General features: G+C 59.2%; 2 protein-coding genes across 5 annotated transcripts in view; one reads left to right on the forward strand and one right to left on the reverse strand.

Moving 5' to 3' along the window:
• PRR36 (proline rich 36) overlaps nucleotides 1–1,376 on the forward strand; it is a 20,165-nt gene extending 18,789 nt beyond the window's left edge. Inside the window, exon 6 of the mRNA XM_037018232.2 lies at nucleotides 1,130–1,376. Within this exon, the coding sequence (XP_036874127.2) occupies nucleotides 1,130–1,152 (23 nt within the window). The 3' untranslated portion in view covers nucleotides 1,153–1,376. The remainder of the gene's footprint in view (nucleotides 1–1,129) is intronic.
• Nucleotides 1–14,228, reverse strand: part of EVI5L (ecotropic viral integration site 5 like) — a 26,034-nt gene extending 11,806 nt beyond the window's left edge. For 2 of the 4 annotated variants that reach the window (XM_037018236.2, XM_037018235.2), the window contains exons 1-7: nucleotides 14,086–14,228; nucleotides 4,107–4,307; nucleotides 2,835–3,024; nucleotides 2,246–2,470; nucleotides 2,088–2,162; nucleotides 1,384–1,509; nucleotides 128–271 (exon numbers count right to left, since the gene is read on the reverse strand). In XM_037018236.2, the coding sequence (XP_036874131.1) occupies nucleotides 128–271; nucleotides 1,384–1,509; nucleotides 2,088–2,162; nucleotides 2,246–2,470; nucleotides 2,835–3,024; nucleotides 4,107–4,243 (897 nt within the window). In that variant the 5' untranslated portion in view covers nucleotides 4,244–4,307; nucleotides 14,086–14,228. The remainder of the gene's footprint in view (nucleotides 1–127; nucleotides 272–1,383; nucleotides 1,510–2,087; nucleotides 2,163–2,245; nucleotides 2,471–2,834; nucleotides 3,025–4,106; nucleotides 4,308–14,085) is intronic. The other 2 variants (XM_037018234.2, XM_037018233.2) reach the window with 1 other exon arrangement.
• Nucleotides 14,229–17,106: the final 2,878 nt, after the last annotated feature.

Raw genomic sequence — 17,106 nt, forward strand, 5'->3', positions numbered from 1 at the left:
GTCGGGGTCCTGGTGTCCCACGGAGCTGTCTGACTCCTCCCCTGGGGCCTGCCCTCCCTGGGCCTGGGCCCAGCTGGGAGTCGCTTCCAGCGTGGGGTGTCCAGGAAGGGGCGTACAGGGTCCTCACCTCGTACATGAAGATATCGAAGACACGGGTGGCGACGGGCAGCGGGAAGGTGGTCAGGAATAGCGTGAGGAACCAGGATGAGGCATACATGGACGTGTGGAAGCTCTGGGCGCGGAAGTGGGTGTTCAAGTCCGGGAGCTGCTCCTGGGGGTGGGGAAGCCATCACTGAGGCGGCTGGGAGGCACAGCCGCCTGCGCCCACAGGCTCCATCCTGGAAGTGCTGGGCTCTGCACCCTCACCTCCAGGGAGCCTTCCCCACCTGCCCCAGGCAGCCCCAGCTCCCTTCCTCTGCACCCTCCGCACTGCTTCTGGGTGAGGCTGAAGCATCCAAGCACCCTGAGTAGCATGAGGCGGGAACCCAGGCACCACCCGGTGGGGGCAGCAGCTGGTAGCGGGTGCTGGGTGTACATGGTGGGGGACAGGCACTGGCATAGCTTCTTGTGGGACCCTCACCATTGCCCCAAGAGAAAGCTTCCGAGGCTCAGTGGGCATTACATCACTCCCCAAGTTCACCAGGAGAGCCAGGGGTGGGGCATGGCGTGAGCACATAGCAGCTCACCCCGTATTTCGTGACTGGCTAGTCTCTGGTGCCCCCACAGCCCTGTGGTGCTTCATGCCCAGCAGAGCTCAGGGGACACACGTTTGACTGGCCTGAACTTCAGACTGCTGGAAAGTGACAGAAACTGGGGAAACTGTGGCTGGAAAAGGTTGTTAGGACCCCCTGGACATGCTCTTTACCAAGAGAGCAGACTGTCAGCTGTCTCCCTGCCTGCTGGGAGCTCCCTCCCGGGCCCGGGGCTCCCAGGTGCTGGCTGGGGGAGGTGTGGGCCTGGGGGCTTCTGTGGGCCTGTGCTTGTGACAGGCTTCCTGAGCAGGCAGGGGTGTGTGTATGTGTGTGCCTGTGTGTGTGTGTGTGTATGTGTGTACGCACGCACACAGGCTCTGTCTGCCAGGCTGGCGGGCCCTGCAGGGGCTGCTATTTATACACCTATTTATAAACAGAGACGGCTGCAGCTCTCCGGTAATCAGCATGGGCAGGCAGACAACACTTCCTCCTTCCAGCGCCGCAGCGTACCTGGAAGCACCCTTGGGCAGTGTCCCATGGGCCCATCAGGACAGGCCCTTCCTGAGCAGGACCACTGGCAGTGATTTCTCGCAGAATTGTCACTCAGAGACCCACGGGGGCCTGGGTCGGCACCCGGGCGCAGGCTGCAGGGGAGCAGGCTCGCCACCTGCTCTTGCCTCCGCCTGCTCACCTGCAACATGTACTCGAACTGGTAGATGCAGAGCCCCAGCTCGGCCATGCTGGGCTTGAAGAGCTCCCGGAGGCGGTACTCCTGCATCAGCCGCACGAACACACAGAAGGCCTCCTCCTCGGGCATCTGCGGGACAGGCGGGTGGAAAGCGCCCAGGGCATGGCGCTGTGCTGTTTCTGTTCTATTTACGTTTCCTGGACACAGACTGTGCCGGGTTGCCTGGACCCTCACAACAAACCCCTGTATATAGTGTCACCCCTGGCTCACTGATGGGAAACCTCTCCAGGCCTGAGGTTCCTGCCTATGGCCTCCTGGCAGGAAACAGGGGGGCTGGGGTGAACCCCAGCTCTGGCTGCCTCCAGAACCCACAGATGGGATGCCCTCTGGCCCACACACCCCTGTCCCCGTTCTCCTTCCTAAGCCTGGATTCTCTGGAGGAAACCCCCGGCCCCAGGAAACACCACACTGGCTGGCCTGAGCCCTCCACCTGAACTCCTCCTCCAACCCTGGGAGAGGGCTGGGCAGGACACCCACCCTTCCAGCCCCACTGCGCCCACTGCCTGGGGCTTGGCCTGGCGGCTGTCAGAGGCCACAGGTGGATGAGCAGGGAGGCCACAGCCCATGAGGATACTGGATGGAGGGAGCACTGTGGGGCAGAGCCAGGGCACCGGCCCCCGTGGCGAGTCCGGCTGCAGGCCACCTACCTGCATGAGGAGCAGGCCCACGATGAAGGCGCTGCCCTGGCAGTAACCCACTTCCCGGTCCACCAGCGAGTACGCCTGCACAGGAACACACACGCATCAGGGCAGGCCTGGCCACGGCGTGCCCACGTGGGCAGTGCTCCGGCAGCCCCAGGCCTCACCTTCATGACATTGAAGAGGACCTCCTGGCCCAGGCTGTCCTGGCCCTTGAAGAACTCGTGCTCAGGGTAGGTGCGGGCAATGTCCCTGCGGATGAGCTTCTCGCAGGGCGAGGACATCTTGAGCAGCTCTGAGTACTGGTTCTTGACCGGCATGTCCGTAGCGCTGCACAGCAGCTGCCACACGATGGCCCGGAAGTGGTGCGGGATGCCCTTGCGGATCAGCTCCTGGCCGGGACGGGAAAGGGACAGAAGGCGGCGCTGGACTCAGCGGTGCAGCCGCCCTGCCACCAGGCCCAGCCCTGACACGGGGCTCACCCACCCCCGGCCCGGGGCCCAGTGCACAGCACGGAGTCCACCCTGCTTAGCCAGCCGCCCCCTCTCCGTTCTGGAACGCGCTGGGGCAGGAAACCAACGGGCGCCTGAGACGCCAGCCCCACTCAATGCTGTCCCCTCCCGCCCTGGCCAGGCACCCCGAGAGTGCGTGCACATCTCCACTCTGCTCCGGGGCCCCTGCTCAGAGCCCTGGCCTCCGCTGGTGCCGCAGTCTGGTGGTCCCACGGCTGTGCAGGCCACCCGCTGCCCCAGCCACCTTGATCAGCTTCTCCTTCTTGCGTCTCCACTCCTCCCACTCGTTGGCGATCCGGCCCCACAGGATCCACGTGTCCTCCTCCAGGTGGCTCAGGTTGGAGGAGGCCGAGGAGCTGGACACCAGCGAGGAGCCGCTGTTCCGCCGGGAGCCGTTCATGGAGCGCATGGACTTGGAGTCGGCCTCCAGGAGCCTGGGCAGGAAGGGCCGGTGGAGGTGGGCCCCATCCCCCCAGGGGTCCCCGGGCCGCCAGGGATTGGCTCTAGTGGTTCCTGCTGCGGGGCACTTGCTGAGCGACTTTGGCCAGTGCCCTGACCTGTCTGAGCCACAGTCCTTATCCTGGGGCCCCTGGTTAGGCCGGCTCCATTCTAAGCCCAGCACTGCACCCGAGCCACATGAGCATTAGCACATTTAGTGTCCTACCAACCCTAAGGGGCAGGTTAAGATCTGCGCTTTACAGATGAGGAGCAGAGAGGGGGAGGGGCTTGCCAGGTGTACCCAGCTAGCCATGTGTTTCTGATGCTTTGACATCTGGGGCCTCTCTGACCTTGGAGGGACGGCCCCTCCCAGGCCTAAAGGAGTCCTGGAAATGGTGAGGGACTGGCCAGCCTCTGCGCCTTTTGGGTGCATACCAGCCAGTCCAGAACCCACCCACCAACCACTTTTCTTCTCAGGCTGTCCTACTGGGGGCCACTCTCCCCTCGCCATCGGCCCAAGGCCAGGTCCCAGGCAGCTAGGCGGCCCCCGCCCCCAGAGCCCACCTCCCCTGCCTCAGCCTGCCTTCTTGCAGGAACAACAATAAAGGATCTTTCCCCACGCTTCCCCTGGCTCCCTCTGCCTCCTGACCGACCTGGTGCTCCCCGCTGTGGCCCCCCGGCCGTGCTCTACCCTCTCCGCGTGGGACTGTAACATAATGGCAGTCCTCTCCTGATCTGTTGGCCTTGCTATGCCTGGGCTACAGTCAATCTATGTTTACAGTGGGGGAGGCCCAGTTCTGGAGAGTCAGAGAAGCCTCCCTCCTCCCTCCAGCAAAGGCTTGGTCATTGAGGCCAGATTCACTGGGCCTCCTGGAACCTCGGTCTCCTCACCAGAATGGGGGAGCCGTCATGCAGGGTTCAGAGGAGGACCGCAGACATCCCTTGTGAAGCCTCTGGTGGGCTGTTACTTTGCCCAGAGCCGGGCCCAATTCTGAGTGTGAGGGGGCAGCCCAGAACTTCTGTTTGGGGCTCAGGCTGCACCCTCAAGGCCCCTCCTTGCCCCCAGGCCCCAACTCACCGGTTCTGCTCTTCAAGTTTGGCCAGCAGCTCCAGCTCATCGGGGCTGAGGTTCTCAGAGTCAGAGGTGGGGGAGCAGGTGGGGGCTGACAGGGCCTCCTGGGACGAGGAGTCAGGGCTCAGAGTGGGGCTCGCCATGGTGGGCCAGCTTGTCAGCAGAGAGCAGGGCCAGGTCACAGCTCTGTCTGGGGACCGGAGACACCTGTGGTCGGCACGGGGCGGGGTGCCCACCCTGTCTGGCTGGTTCGGGGCCAGCTGAGCATGCAGCTCGCCAGGGTACATTTCCTCAGCCCGGGCTTTCCAACTTTGGTCTGTCCTGCCAGTGTATCCCTCTATCCCTCATCCCCACGCACCCCAGCTCAGCTGATGGCCACGCCAACTGGCCACTCCAGATGCTAGCCACTGGGATCCCTGCCTGTGGAGTCCAGAAGGCGGATGGAGACAGGAGGACCATGGCCAGGGTCTGAGCTACACTGCTGTCCCTGGGCACCGGAGGCCAACTCTTGACTTGACACCCCTGAGTCTTCAGGAGGGCCGGGGGCCAAGGCGTCCTGTCCCTCTGGGCCCCTGCTGGGACCTTGGGAGTACAGGAGCCCCTGCTTCGGCGGCCTTTCCTGGCAGCTGTGGTCCCTGCCCCCAGTTGCGGCCTGCCCTGGGAACCCTGCCTCCATGCCGGACCTTCCCCATGTCACCAACCAAAGTGGGCTGCTGGGACGGCAGGAAGCGGAGATGCTCTACTGTTAATTGTCTGGTGCTACCAGTGGCCGGGAGAGCGACTCCCTTGGGCTGGGAAGCCAGGAGCCATCGAAGTGCTGGGAATCTGTGTCCTGTCGGATGCAGAGCTATAGGCGCTGACTGGTGTCCTGATCTCGGCCTGCCATGTGCTGGGCGGGTGCCATGTGCTGGGCGGGTGCCAGGCCCATCTCTCCTTGTCTTCCTGGGGATGTCGGCCGCCCTACTGGGGGCTTCAAGGACACTGGCCTCCTGCCTCCTGCCAACCTCAGGAGAGGAAGCTCGGGACCATGCCAAAGGCAAGGGCTCTGGGCTCCAACGGCCCTGTGTCTGACACATGGCTCTGTGGCCGTGGGCCGGTCACTCAGCTTACGGACTGGGGCTCTTAGGGGACCTCTCTGGGAGGGGCCTGAGAACTGAGAGTGCCTCCACACACCACACCGTGCCTGGCACTTAGCGACTGCTCCCTGAGCGCCGGCCATTCCTACCCCTCGGGGGTTCTGCTATGCCTAGTGTGGGCACTGCTGGCAGGATCTGGCATCGCCCTGGTGGGAGAGGCTACGGGTCAGAATGGCTAGGGGAGGGGAGGCAGGGCCTGGGGCTGGTGTTCCTTCTGCTCAGTCACACTGCCTCTGGTGAGTCCCGGCTGACTCCCACTGTCTAAGAGACAGGGGTCCCCAGGAAGAATATCATGCCCCCCTTAGCACCGTTGTGGATGCCTCCTTCGTGCCGCCCACTCCCCAGTGTGCTCTGTGCCAGGGGTCCACAGTATGTGGCCTGGACTCCGCCCGCCCTGGATCAGACAGCTTGGCCCGCAGAGAGGCCCTTGCCCAGTCCCTGCATACCCTGAAGGCCTTTTCCTCCCACTGCCCATCTGGCCAGAGACCACCTGCCCTAGACATGGAGCCAGTGAGCACTGCCTAGCCAGGAGTCCGTCATTCCTGAGAGGGACACGGGGGCCGCCGCGGGCCAGATGCAGAGTCAAAGCCTGAGGCCGGCTTGCGGCAGACATGGGCTGTGGACAAGAGGGGCTGGCCTGGAAGCACCAGTCCTGCTGGCCTCGGAGTTGGGAGACCGGGGAGAAGGTGGTGGAGGTGAGGATCAAGGCCTCGTAAGCACAGCTGGATTTGGGGAGCAGTGGGGGCCTCAGAGAAAGAGACCACGTGTGGCAGGTCTTGCTGAGCCCAGGGGCCCTAGCCTCAGGGCATACTTCCGACATTTTCCTCAAAGAGCCGGAGAGAATGGCTCAGCTCTGGGTTTCTGATTACAAAAAACAACCAGAGGCCTTCCACTAGCAGAGTCTGTTGAGCTATTTGTCACATATTCATGTGTGCTTCATACAGGAAATAAAATTGATCCAGTGCACAGGGCTGAGATTCCCCGTCTGAGAAGCAGGACCTTCTGACCCCTCAGAAAGTTCCTCTCAGCTGCCCCCCAGATCCTGAACACTGGCAGGCCCCGGCAGCCATCCTCCTGATGCATGCACACAGACGCACACTCATGCACACCCACATGCACACGCAGCTTCACGCCTGGATGCACCCTGCACACCATCTCACACCCACACGTACCCACACTACTCGGTGTGTGCACGCACACTCATACACACAACATCACCCCCGTGCTGACCATACCTCACGGCCCTTGGAACTAGTAGATGAGGACGGACACTGGCTTGCTGCCCCCCTGGCTCTGGGTGCCTCCCCCACCCAAGCACCAAGACTCACTGGTTCATCCATTCCCTCCCTGGGCCTTACTGAGGGCTGTGGGAGAGCCAGGTGCTGTTCTAGGCATGCGGACATGGACTGGAACGAGGCAGGTGAGACCCACCTCCCAGGCCTGCCTCAGTCCTTGTCCCTTCCTGCTCTTGGTGACCTCACTCTCAGGGCTTAAATGTCCAAAGAAATGTCAGTGATGGTGACACCTTCTTTCCCAGCGTTACTTTCTCCTGAGCCCCAGTCAGGATTGCCCTGGGCCCCTGGTTATCTCCGTCAGACTCCCAGGGCAGGAATCACCACTGTCTGGGCCCCTGCTACAGTGCTGCCCCACGCTGAGCCCAGCACAATGTAAGAGTCAAGAAATATTGAGGAATGGAAGCCCCGGCCCACCCACAAATACCTACGAATGCCCAAGGCCATCTGAGGGCCAAAGATGCAGCCCCTGCCAGCCCGCAGCATGCACAGGGCAGAAGCCAAGCCAAGGAACAGTTGTCCAAAGTTTTATTACAGATCTGGAGGGAAGCTTGGGTCAAAAGATAAAGTAGAATGGAGACCAGCGTGGCAGACCGAAAAGTTAAACAAAGAGTTGCTATCTGACCCGGCAGTTGCGCTCCTAGGCATCTACCTGAGAGAATGGAAAACACATCTGTGTGGGAGCCTGGCACACAGCTGTTCATAGCAGCGTGACTTACACTAGCCAAAAAGCGGAAACCACAGGACTGTCCACCATCAGGTAAGCAGATAAACTCGATGTGGTCTGGCTACATGGTGGAATATTATTGAGCCTTAAGGGAGGACGCTCTGACATGTCCTACAGCGTGGGCGGACCTCGAAGACATGGTGCTCAGTGAGCGACCCAGACACAAGGCCTCACAGCGTGTGACTCCATTCGTGCGAGAGGTCCAGAACAGGCAGATGTGGACGGACAGAAAGCCGACCGGTGGCTGTAAGGGGCCGGGGCCTGGGCATGGGAGGGATGTGGGAACTGCTCTCGGGTTTCTTTTTGGAGGGTTGAAGAGCTCTGGAATTCGACAGTGGTGATGACTTGGTGAATGTACTAAAAACCCAATGAACTGTTTGCTTTAAAAGGGGGAATTTTATGTAAGTGAATGATAACGCCGTTAAAAAAATGGTAAAGGAGGGTGTGGGCTGACAGAGGAACCTCAGTGCAGAAGCAGGGCGGAGGGGTGGGAGCCCAGAAGAGGCTGGAAGGTTCTGCAGAGGCCAGACCCCCGCAGGGCCTTGTGGCTAAGGCAGGAGCCTGTCTGGGCTCGCTGTTCAGGGAGACGCCTGGCCCCCGGTGCAGTCCTCAGACTCCACGCTCTCCTGACCAGAGCGGCCCCTCCTCCTGTTGCAGGCGGGCCTGCCTGTACCCACCGGCTCAGGCCTGGCTTGCTGCTCAGGCTCCCCACTTCTGCGCCTGCCCCCCCCCACACCCAGTCCTTCAGGAGCGTCTACTGCTTCCTGCCTGTCTTTGCACCTGCTGGTCTCTGGAAAGGCATTCTCCAAGATCCGGTTTGAGTGTTTTTTTCCATGAACCCCCGCCTCCAGTGCGCTGGCTCACTTCTCCCCTCTCCCCCTGAGAACGACCCCCTATGCTCCGGCCCGAGACATGTTCCCCGTGGTTCCTCCTCTGCGCACCTGCCCGCCCTACCAGGTTGTGAACATTCTGAGGGCGAGGGCCTATCTTCTTGATTTCTACTTCAAGCTCCTAAAGCGGCATCTGGCATTTAGTATGTGCTCAGTGAACATCCGATGGATGAAGGAGAAACATTTCTGTGCTGCTCAGCCCTGATGACCAAGGTCAACACCGGCAGTGATGTCGTGTCGACAGCCTGTGCCCTTGATATAATGAGGTGAGGACACTTCGCCTCGGTGTCTTTTTCCCAAAGACGCAGCACCCCAGTGTAACCATGAGAAAAACACATGATAAATCCAGATTAGGGGACATTTTGGAAAATTCCTCACCAGTCCTCAAAATTGCCAAGGTCATCAAAGACAAGAAAAAACTAAGAAGCTGTCCCAGCCAGGAGCCGTGGTGGGAATACATCACAGAGGACCCAGGACACGATCCTGGGAGGGAACGAGGATATTAGGGATAAAGTAGGGAAATCTGAATGAAGTGTGGACTGTAGCTAAGAAGGTATGAATACTGGCCTGTTAATTGTAACAGTGTTCAGCGTAGTGCACAATGTTACTCCACTAAAAAGGGAAATGGTGAGCTATGTGGGAACTCTCTGTTACATTGTGGATTGTTCTGTAAATCTAAAACTATTCTAAAAAACAGTCTGTCTTAAAAATTACGAAGGAAGAAGGATTGCGGGCCGGTGCAGACAGTAAAGGACAGTCACAGCACGAGAGGTGCCTTGGCGAGGGGTCACTCCTGGGGTCCAGTGAGGCCACAAAGAATTTGCACTTGGATTTCTGAATCCAGAACCTTTGCTCGAAGCCACTCACACTGCATTCTTTCACTTCAGGAATAACGTACGTAAAACACGGCGTGCCCAGTGTACAGGCCACTCGGTAAAGTGCAGCCATTGGCTTTCAACAGAAAGGGGAGCAATTGGGGAGGAGCCATCTTGCAGAGCCTGGCATTTTCAGAGGCAGGAATAAAGACCCCACAGTTCCTTTCAATCTCGGCTCCCTGCCTCCCCTCCCCACCCTGGCTTCTGGTCCTGCACCTCTACTAATGGGAGGCACAGGATCATTTCTGCACCTGATGCTTTGGGAGAGGCCACGTGCCCCAGGGCCACCACAGCCCAGGCTGGCTCCTCCTCCTGGGGAAATGGCTGAGTTGCCCCTCATCGAACGAGGACTGGGTTGTTGTTCTCAGCACACGCAGCTAGAGAGAAATGGGATTTGCCAGGAAGGCACCTGTGTCAGTGGCAGAAAGTAGGCTGGTGATGGGGTAACTTTTTCTTGTTTTTTAGGTCAGGATTCCACAGGTCATAAGGGTGCGTCCCTCAGATTTTAGCCTGAAGGTGTAAAAACTCTGAAAACTGTTATCATTGTTATTGGTAATAACAGCTGGATTCAGGGGTCACTGCCGGCCCTCCCCTTGTCCCTGGTTCTGGCTGCCCCGGATGTACATGCATGTACCCCCCACCCCCACCCCCATGGCTGCGTGTGCAGCAGAGCTCTGCGCCTGAAGTCAGGACTTCAGAGCCAGCGGCCTGGCTTCAAATCCCTCCTCCATCACCTTCTATCTGTGGGGTCCTGGCTACGATGTGCTTCGCCTCAGTTTCTTCATCTGAAAACAGAATTAGTGGTACCTATCTCACGGGTCCTGTTGGGAGGAAGCCCTGAGCTAAACTTGTCAAGTGCGTGGGACAGGCGCTGGCCCATGCGTGGTATGTGTCTTTGCCGGATGGGAAGCTCCACGCGGGCAGGGGCTGTCTCGCCCACTCCTGGACCCCGGAGTCCAGCGCCCCAGCAGGCATCCACCACTGTTGTGGAATGAGTAAACAAACCTCACCCCTCGGCAGCCAGCCCCACGGAACAGCCCTGCTTAAAGACTCGGCACAGTAAAACTGTTGCCACTGTTATTGGTAATAACAGAGGCGGAAGCCCACACCTTCAGGCTGAAATCTGAGGGATGCGCCCTTACGACCTGTGGAATCCTGACCTAAAAAACGAGGAGAAGTTATTCCCCTGCCCCATCACCAGCCTACTTTCTGCCATGACACAGGTGCCTTCCTGGCAAACCCCTCATTTCTCTCTAGCTGCGTGTGCTGAGAACGACAAAGAGAAACACTCATAAGCCTTCCAGGGACAGGTGAGGAGGAAGAGGCGTCAAGCAAGGGCCCTTGGTTCTTCAAAGCCCAGACGGCATCGTCCCTGCCGTCTCTGGCGGCCGCGAAGGCCCTGGGCGCCAGGCACGGGGGTGAGTGGCTCTCCCAGGCACACGACCCGCCCCTTCCTATGGAGGAGATCCGGACCCCCTTTCGGAAGCGGGTGGGGAGGGGATACCGTCAGCTCCCCGCACCGACCACGTATTCGCTGAGCACCTGCTCTGTGCCGTCCTCGCCTGGGACCAGCTGTGAGCGGACAGACACACGCGGCCCCGCGGGACTCGCGGGCTGCTGTGGGAGGCAGACCACTGGAGACAAGCCCATCAGCACATCACGGCACGCTGAGAACTCAAAGAAAAGTGCCAGTGCCGCCTTTGAAATCTCACTGGCAGGGATAAATCTCTTCCCTGGCCCCAGGACTTGGTCCTCCTAGCCTGCCTTCTTCCCACCTCCGTGTGGCGTCTAGAGCATGTCCGCCAGCCCTCCAAGCTCTCCTGACTGTGGGTCCCGTCCAGCAGCAAGTGTCCCACAGCGTGTGCCCCGTGGGCAGCACTGGGACGGGAAGCCTATAGGGTGGAGCCCACCAAACAAGGCATCATTTCCTGACTGCACCAAGCTCGCTGCTGCTTCCTGGGCCTCTGGCAAGACCACCAGGCTGCCTGAACGCCCGTCTGTGCAGCATGCTGCATGTAATTTCGCCTCATGCTTCCGCACGGCAGGCAGCAGGCCATGGAGGTAAGGACACATGCTGGGATCCCACGGCCTCTGGGTGCTGTGGAGGGTTAAGTGAGATATGGGGAATGGTGCTTGGCACAGGGCCTAACACAGGGCAGGGGCCTGATTGGTGTGCGCGACTGGTTTCAACGCCTGTCTGGTGATGTCCAGAGGGTCACCAGATGCGGGACGGGGACCACACCTGACAGTCCTTCAGACCCCAGCACATGACGACTCCCAGGACGTGGCGGGGGTCAGCATCTGTATTCTGCCAGCGGGGGCTGGGGCCACATCTGCCCCTTCCACCCGCACCTGTGACAGCACTCACACTCAGACACCAGCTGTACCCCAGACCGACTAGAAGTGCCTCAATACGTCCACCAGCCCTCCCAGGGAGCCTTCTCCTGTGTTCCTAAGGAGGTCACGGTCTCTCCTGGGGAGGCTCTGGCCCCACTGCGTCCGCGCAAAGTCCCCTCCGGGGGAGGTGTGGAGTGAAGTTTGTTTCCAGCACCTCGTGACCTTCAGGGGTCTTTGCGTTCCCTCCTCCCCTCGGCTAGTGGGCAGGACAAACCTCTCCCTGCCCTCTGTCCCCGAGAGGTCCCTATGTGGCCACAAATCCCACAGACCATCTCTCAGCCCTTCAGACTTCCTGTGGTGCAGCTTGGCTGCAGGGGGACGGCCATCAGCCTGTGAGGCATTAACCAGGGGGCCAGGGTGGCCAGTGGGTCTGCTGGCACCTGCAGATAGGTGCTGCACCTTCCTGGACCCCACCAACCCCTTCTCTTCTGCATGATACCCAGCAGACATTCAGGGCCACAGCCTAACATCACTGGCTCCCCTGCAGGACAAAGCACAGTTCCAAGGCTTTATCCCCCCCATTTTCCAGATGGAGAAGTTGAGACCCTGAGCCAATCTGTGCTTCTTCCCAGGGCTGTCCACGGTCCACTAATGACCATCCACAAAGAAGCCCAGGCCTGCTTCTCTGAGGGTTTCCAGGAAGCTTATGTGGCTCATGGGAGCCCACACAGGACATGCGGGGCGGCACGGATCTGGATTCCACATGAGCCGGACCAGTGCCTCACTCCCTGCAGACCTGGCCACGCCAGCCTGCAGCTCTGTCATCTCTGCTCCTCTCTGTCTCCCCTCATCCCAGCGCTGGGGCCGCACCGCCTGCAGTTCCTTCCAAACCACCCGCCGTTGGCCACTGAAGCCCAGGAGAGCCCACAGGTTGGACCCATGAGTACAGCTGTTGGGTGGCAGGACGGGTGGGGAGAAACACAGCCCAGAAGGACGCTCACACACGGTTCCTCTGGCCCCATCACAGCTGGGCCGAGGGACAAACCAAGCTGACTACTCATTCACGTCCTACCCAAGCCTCTTCAGCACATTTTTTCCCTTCTGGAAATATTCCTTAACAAAGAGCTGTATGCTTCTGGCGGCCCCAGCTCAGCCCCAGAGGGTCCCAAATGCCAGGAGAGAAGGAAGCTTTCATTTTGGCACAACACCCCATTCGTGGGTAAAGGAACTCAGTGTGGGCTGTCAGGGGCTACCCCTGCCATGGGAGGCCAGAGGACGCGATGGGGTCGGGATGCGCAGTCCTACCAGTCTGGTCAGACTTCGGAACCAGGGCCAGGAGTCTGAACACCCACCCTCCCCGCCAGGGGGTGGGGTGTGCATAAATCAGGGGGCGGGCAGTGGTTCCTTTTGGGAGACTTTGGTATAGGAGAGAGAGTGAGTGTCCTTCCCTTTGAAGAAGGGCAAGGCAGAGAGAATTATAAAGGGGAAGAGGCCTGGGGCAAATGTCCAGAGGGGTGCTGGGAGATTCTGGGTCACCCTGTCACCCTCCAGGGCCCCAGTGGGGACGCTGACTCTGGGAGGCTGGTGTGGCCCAGCAGGCCAGGCAGCTCGCATCTCCCAGTCTCAGCCTGAGCTAGGAGCTGCCAGGGGCTCCAGGAGGACCCAGTTGGGTGGGACCCAAGGAGGCGCTGAGCATCCTGCATGTGTGTGTGTGTGTGTGTGTGTGTTGGGGGGATCTGTGTTGGAGGCCCTAAGCTCTTCTCTGTGTGTTGGGGATTCAAGTGCCTGGCTCTGTGCGTGTATGCACGTCAGGAGCTCCTGCATGTCTGTTATGTCAGGGGCCAGGGTATCTGTCAGAGTGAGTTGCTGGGGGTCCACGGGAGTCTCTCTGTGTGAGAACTGCTGGTCCCAAATGTGTGTGTGTGTGTGTGTGTGTGTGTGTGCATGCATGTGCAGGGCTCTCAGAAAAATGTGTGTTTCTGAGTGGGGAGGGGGGTTCAGACATCTGTTGGGAGGTCCTGAGCACGAGGAAGCAGGCATCAAGAGGAGACAGGATCCGGGATACAGCGGGAGGACCCCAAGGAGTGATTTTTAGGGGTTCCCTTGGGCATGGGGTTGCTGCGGGTGGGAGATGGGCGGCCAGGCTGAGGTGAGACCTGTGGGAGGAACCCTGATTCGCAGAGGCTGGGGGAGGGGTCCTGTGGGGTCAGGGGTGGGTAGGGCTCTGAGGCTGGCACCCTTGGTGGTGAGTGCAGGTCTGGGCCCAGAGACAGGACAGAAGTGAGGGGAGGGACGGGGTGGCAAGGGGTGTGCAGGTGGGGGGGATCCTGGGGGATCGGGCGCGGGCGGGGGGGAGTCCCGGATCTGGGGGAGGGGCGCTCCTGGGGGGCGGGTCTGCGGTTGGAGGGTGGGAGCCCGAGGGATCCGGAGAGGGGTCCTGAGGGTCCGCGGAAGGGGTGAGCAGGGGTCGCGGGCCTGCGGGGGCCTCCCGAGGAGGGGGCGAGGTGGGGAGGGTGCCCGGAGGGGTCCGAGGCGTGGGGAACCGGCGGGGAGCGGGCCGGGCCGTGCTGCTCTCGGCCGGGCTCCGTGCTGGGGGTGCCAAGGGCTCCCGGCGCGGGTTCCGCGGCGGGGCGGCCCGACTCTCGGTCTTGTCCGGCCCCCGCGGGCCGCAGCGCGGAACCGCCGGCCTGAGAAGGCGCCGGAGGCCCGGCCCGCGTCGCCTCCTTACCTGCGCCGAGCGCGCCGCCATCGCCGTGCCCAGCCTCGCTGTCCCGGGCCGCCGCCGGCTACCCGCCGCGTCGCTCGCCCCGCAGCCCCGGCCCGGCCCCCCTCAGCCGCCCCCCGGGACCGCGGCCGCCGCCGGCTCCGCCGCTGCCATTTCACCCGCTGACAGGAGCCGCTGCCCCGCCCCCAAGGCTCAGCCAGCCAATTCGCCACCCCCGGCACCCAGGCTCCGTCCACTATTTAGGAGTGACGGTGCGTCCGGCCAATCCGGGGCCACTCCGTGAGGCGGGTCCTGGCTACGGCCAGGAGGTTGCCTCCTCTGAGGAGAGAAGCGAGTTGGAATTAAGGAAGCAGTGAAGGACAGGTAGTTTTGCCTATTGGATTGTGAAATCCTGTTGATCAACACCTTGCGGGACCAATCGTGAGGAAGGAGGGGGGTGTCTCTGAGGGAAGGCTGCGGCCCTGAAGAACCCCAGACAGAGGCAGCGAGCTTTTGGCCCTAAGCCCCGCCCAGAGCCGGGCTTTCTGCCCAATAACGAGACGTACTGAGGTTGTCCATTATTATCTGCCCCTCAAATCTCGGCCTTGGCAACTGTTGGCACTCTATAAACAAGACTGACACCTGGTGAGCCAATGACACTGAAGGAGGGCGGTGAAGTGACGCTCTCTGACCAATGAGGTCGTGAGATTGGTGAGTCGGGCCTCCCGGGCGGTGGAGCTTGAGGCCTGCATTCAATGAAATAGGGGAGGGGCTTAGGGGGCGTGGCCTGGCCCGCCGAGGGGGCGGGGACAGATAAGGGAGAGGCTAATGGATTGGGGCTGGGAACGGGCGTTGCCAGAATTCCCTAAGGCTGAGGGCTAGGTGGTGAGACCGCTTCGGCTTAGAGCCCCGCTGTGCTGGGGGTGGGGCTGTTGGGGGTGAGAGTCCCACCGAAGACCCCAGCGCATGCCCTGCCCTAGTCTAGGCCTAGTTAAGTATCTTCTCTGAGGCTCGCTGTAACTGATGCTCCCCTATCAAAGCTCTGATCAGAAGGTGTTATCCCTGTTTGCGTGGCCCTCCCATCCCCTACCTCCCAAGACTGACGGGAGCGAGGGTCGGGGGTGATGCAGGGCCTAAGTCAGGTCTCCCCGGGTCACCCGCATTGCTGAGCAGGGCCCGCGACATGAGAACTGCTTGTAAATACCTAACGGATGAATGAATAAATGAAGGTGGGCCCACCACTCTTTTACCAGGGAAAGGAATGGTGGTGGTGGGGGAGGGTCACTCGGGTTAGGAAGGGACATGTAGGGACAGTCACTGACAGTGGGCAAAACTTGGCGAAAAGGACACGTTTCCACCTCGAGAGGAAGGGATGGGCCCTTGGAAGGGACCACCCAGCCAGAGGAGAGAGGGCGATGCGGTAAGTTCAGAATAGGGGCTGAAAATGGGTAGACAAAAATGGCTGGGACGCAGAGTGTCAGGACCTTCCAAGGTCTGAGATCTCAGCCTTCTAAATAGTTGGGGGTTCTGTCTGGTTTCGGTAGGCATCACTGACATCTGACCACGCCCCGCCTCTACCTGTCCATCTCTGTTCGCATCGCTCTGAATCTGTCCGCACCTCTTTGCTGTTATCTATACTCTCTCTCTGCCTCTGTACTATTCTCTCTCTCTTACTATCTGCATTGCATCTATTAAAATCCTGGAACTGATAAGAAAGTCCCCAAAACATATTTCTAAAATCCCGGGTGGTAAAAATAAATCTAATTAATTCCTTCTCTCCCATGCCTATATCTCCCCCCTCCATCTTCTTTTTTAAAGAACAGATCTTTACCTCCCTCCTTTTAAAAATAATCTTGTATGCCTGGCATTTCGTCATCCTGACAGTCACAAGGTGACTGGATTTGCAGTGTGAAGCTGAAGTGAATTTGACGTTGTCCCCTGACTCCCGGGTGGGCCTGGGAGGGGGCCTTAGGCCCCCGTGGACATGGTTAGATGCAGGATGCAGGGTATTAAGTCGGGACAGTAGGAAGCGGTGAGGACTGAGTAAGCAGACAGGGCTAGCCCTGAGCTGGCTGCCTGTGGTCCCTCAGTGTGGGGTTCTCAGGAGCCATCATAAGAACAAAAGCCAAAGTCTTGGGGTTCGCCCCAGTATCCAGAGGTTGTCCCCCACTAGTGATTTCCCTCAGGAAAGGGTGGTTTGTGTGAGCCACCACTTTTCAGAAACAGTGCAGCTCCCTGGACCGGTAGGTAGGATGTGAGAGACACAAGGGCCAGATTGCTTAGGAAATAAGAAGCATGTAGTGTCTGGGCAATAAAGTCAAGCACCGGGAAGATGTACAGGACGTTTGACTGTCTCTTTGTCACACTACCAATTTCACATAGAGGATGGTTTTATTCTGGGGACACTTTGATTCCATTTTTATAAGCACGGTGGGAAAAAAAAATCCAACACATTTCTGTTGGAAAAGACTTTTGAATCATGAACCGCATTTAGCCAATTAGATTCCTGGATCACTTTCCTATTCAGGGCTGTTAAACTGTTTCCAGATTTTTTTCAAACTTCATTTTTACTTGATGGAAATCATTTTTATCAGGAACATTTTACTGTGTGCGTTTTGGAAACATTTGATTCATTAATTGGGCTCTTTCTGTCCAACTTTGACCAACGGTCCATTCTACCACTGTGGGGTGTGTGTGTGTGTGTGTGTGTGTGCCACATGGTTATTGTTTCCTCGAAGTCGAATTTTGCATATTCAAATTTATCAAAAGGCTCTTCTCTCAGTATTTAGCTGGTAACAAATTTGAATACAGTCAAAATATTTTTCTGGGTTCAACTTTGGATTCAAAATTTGTAATTGAACATTGATTAGTGTGAGCTTAGACCTCGTAGGTTTTCTCATAGATGGAAGAAAAGCCCTAATATATTTCACTCCTCCTGTGAAGGAGGCAGGACTTGAATTTGAGTTGGCTTTGACACTGGTTCTGACCAGCCAGAAACGATGATGGGCTAGGTCTGAGCCTAGACTTTTAGAGGTTATAGCAGCT

The sequence above is a fragment of the Manis javanica genome, chromosome 13 (genome assembly GCF_040802235.1).
Source record: "Manis javanica isolate MJ-LG chromosome 13, MJ_LKY, whole genome shotgun sequence".
NCBI classification, from domain to species: Eukaryota; Metazoa; Chordata; class Mammalia; order Pholidota; family Manidae; genus Manis; species Manis javanica.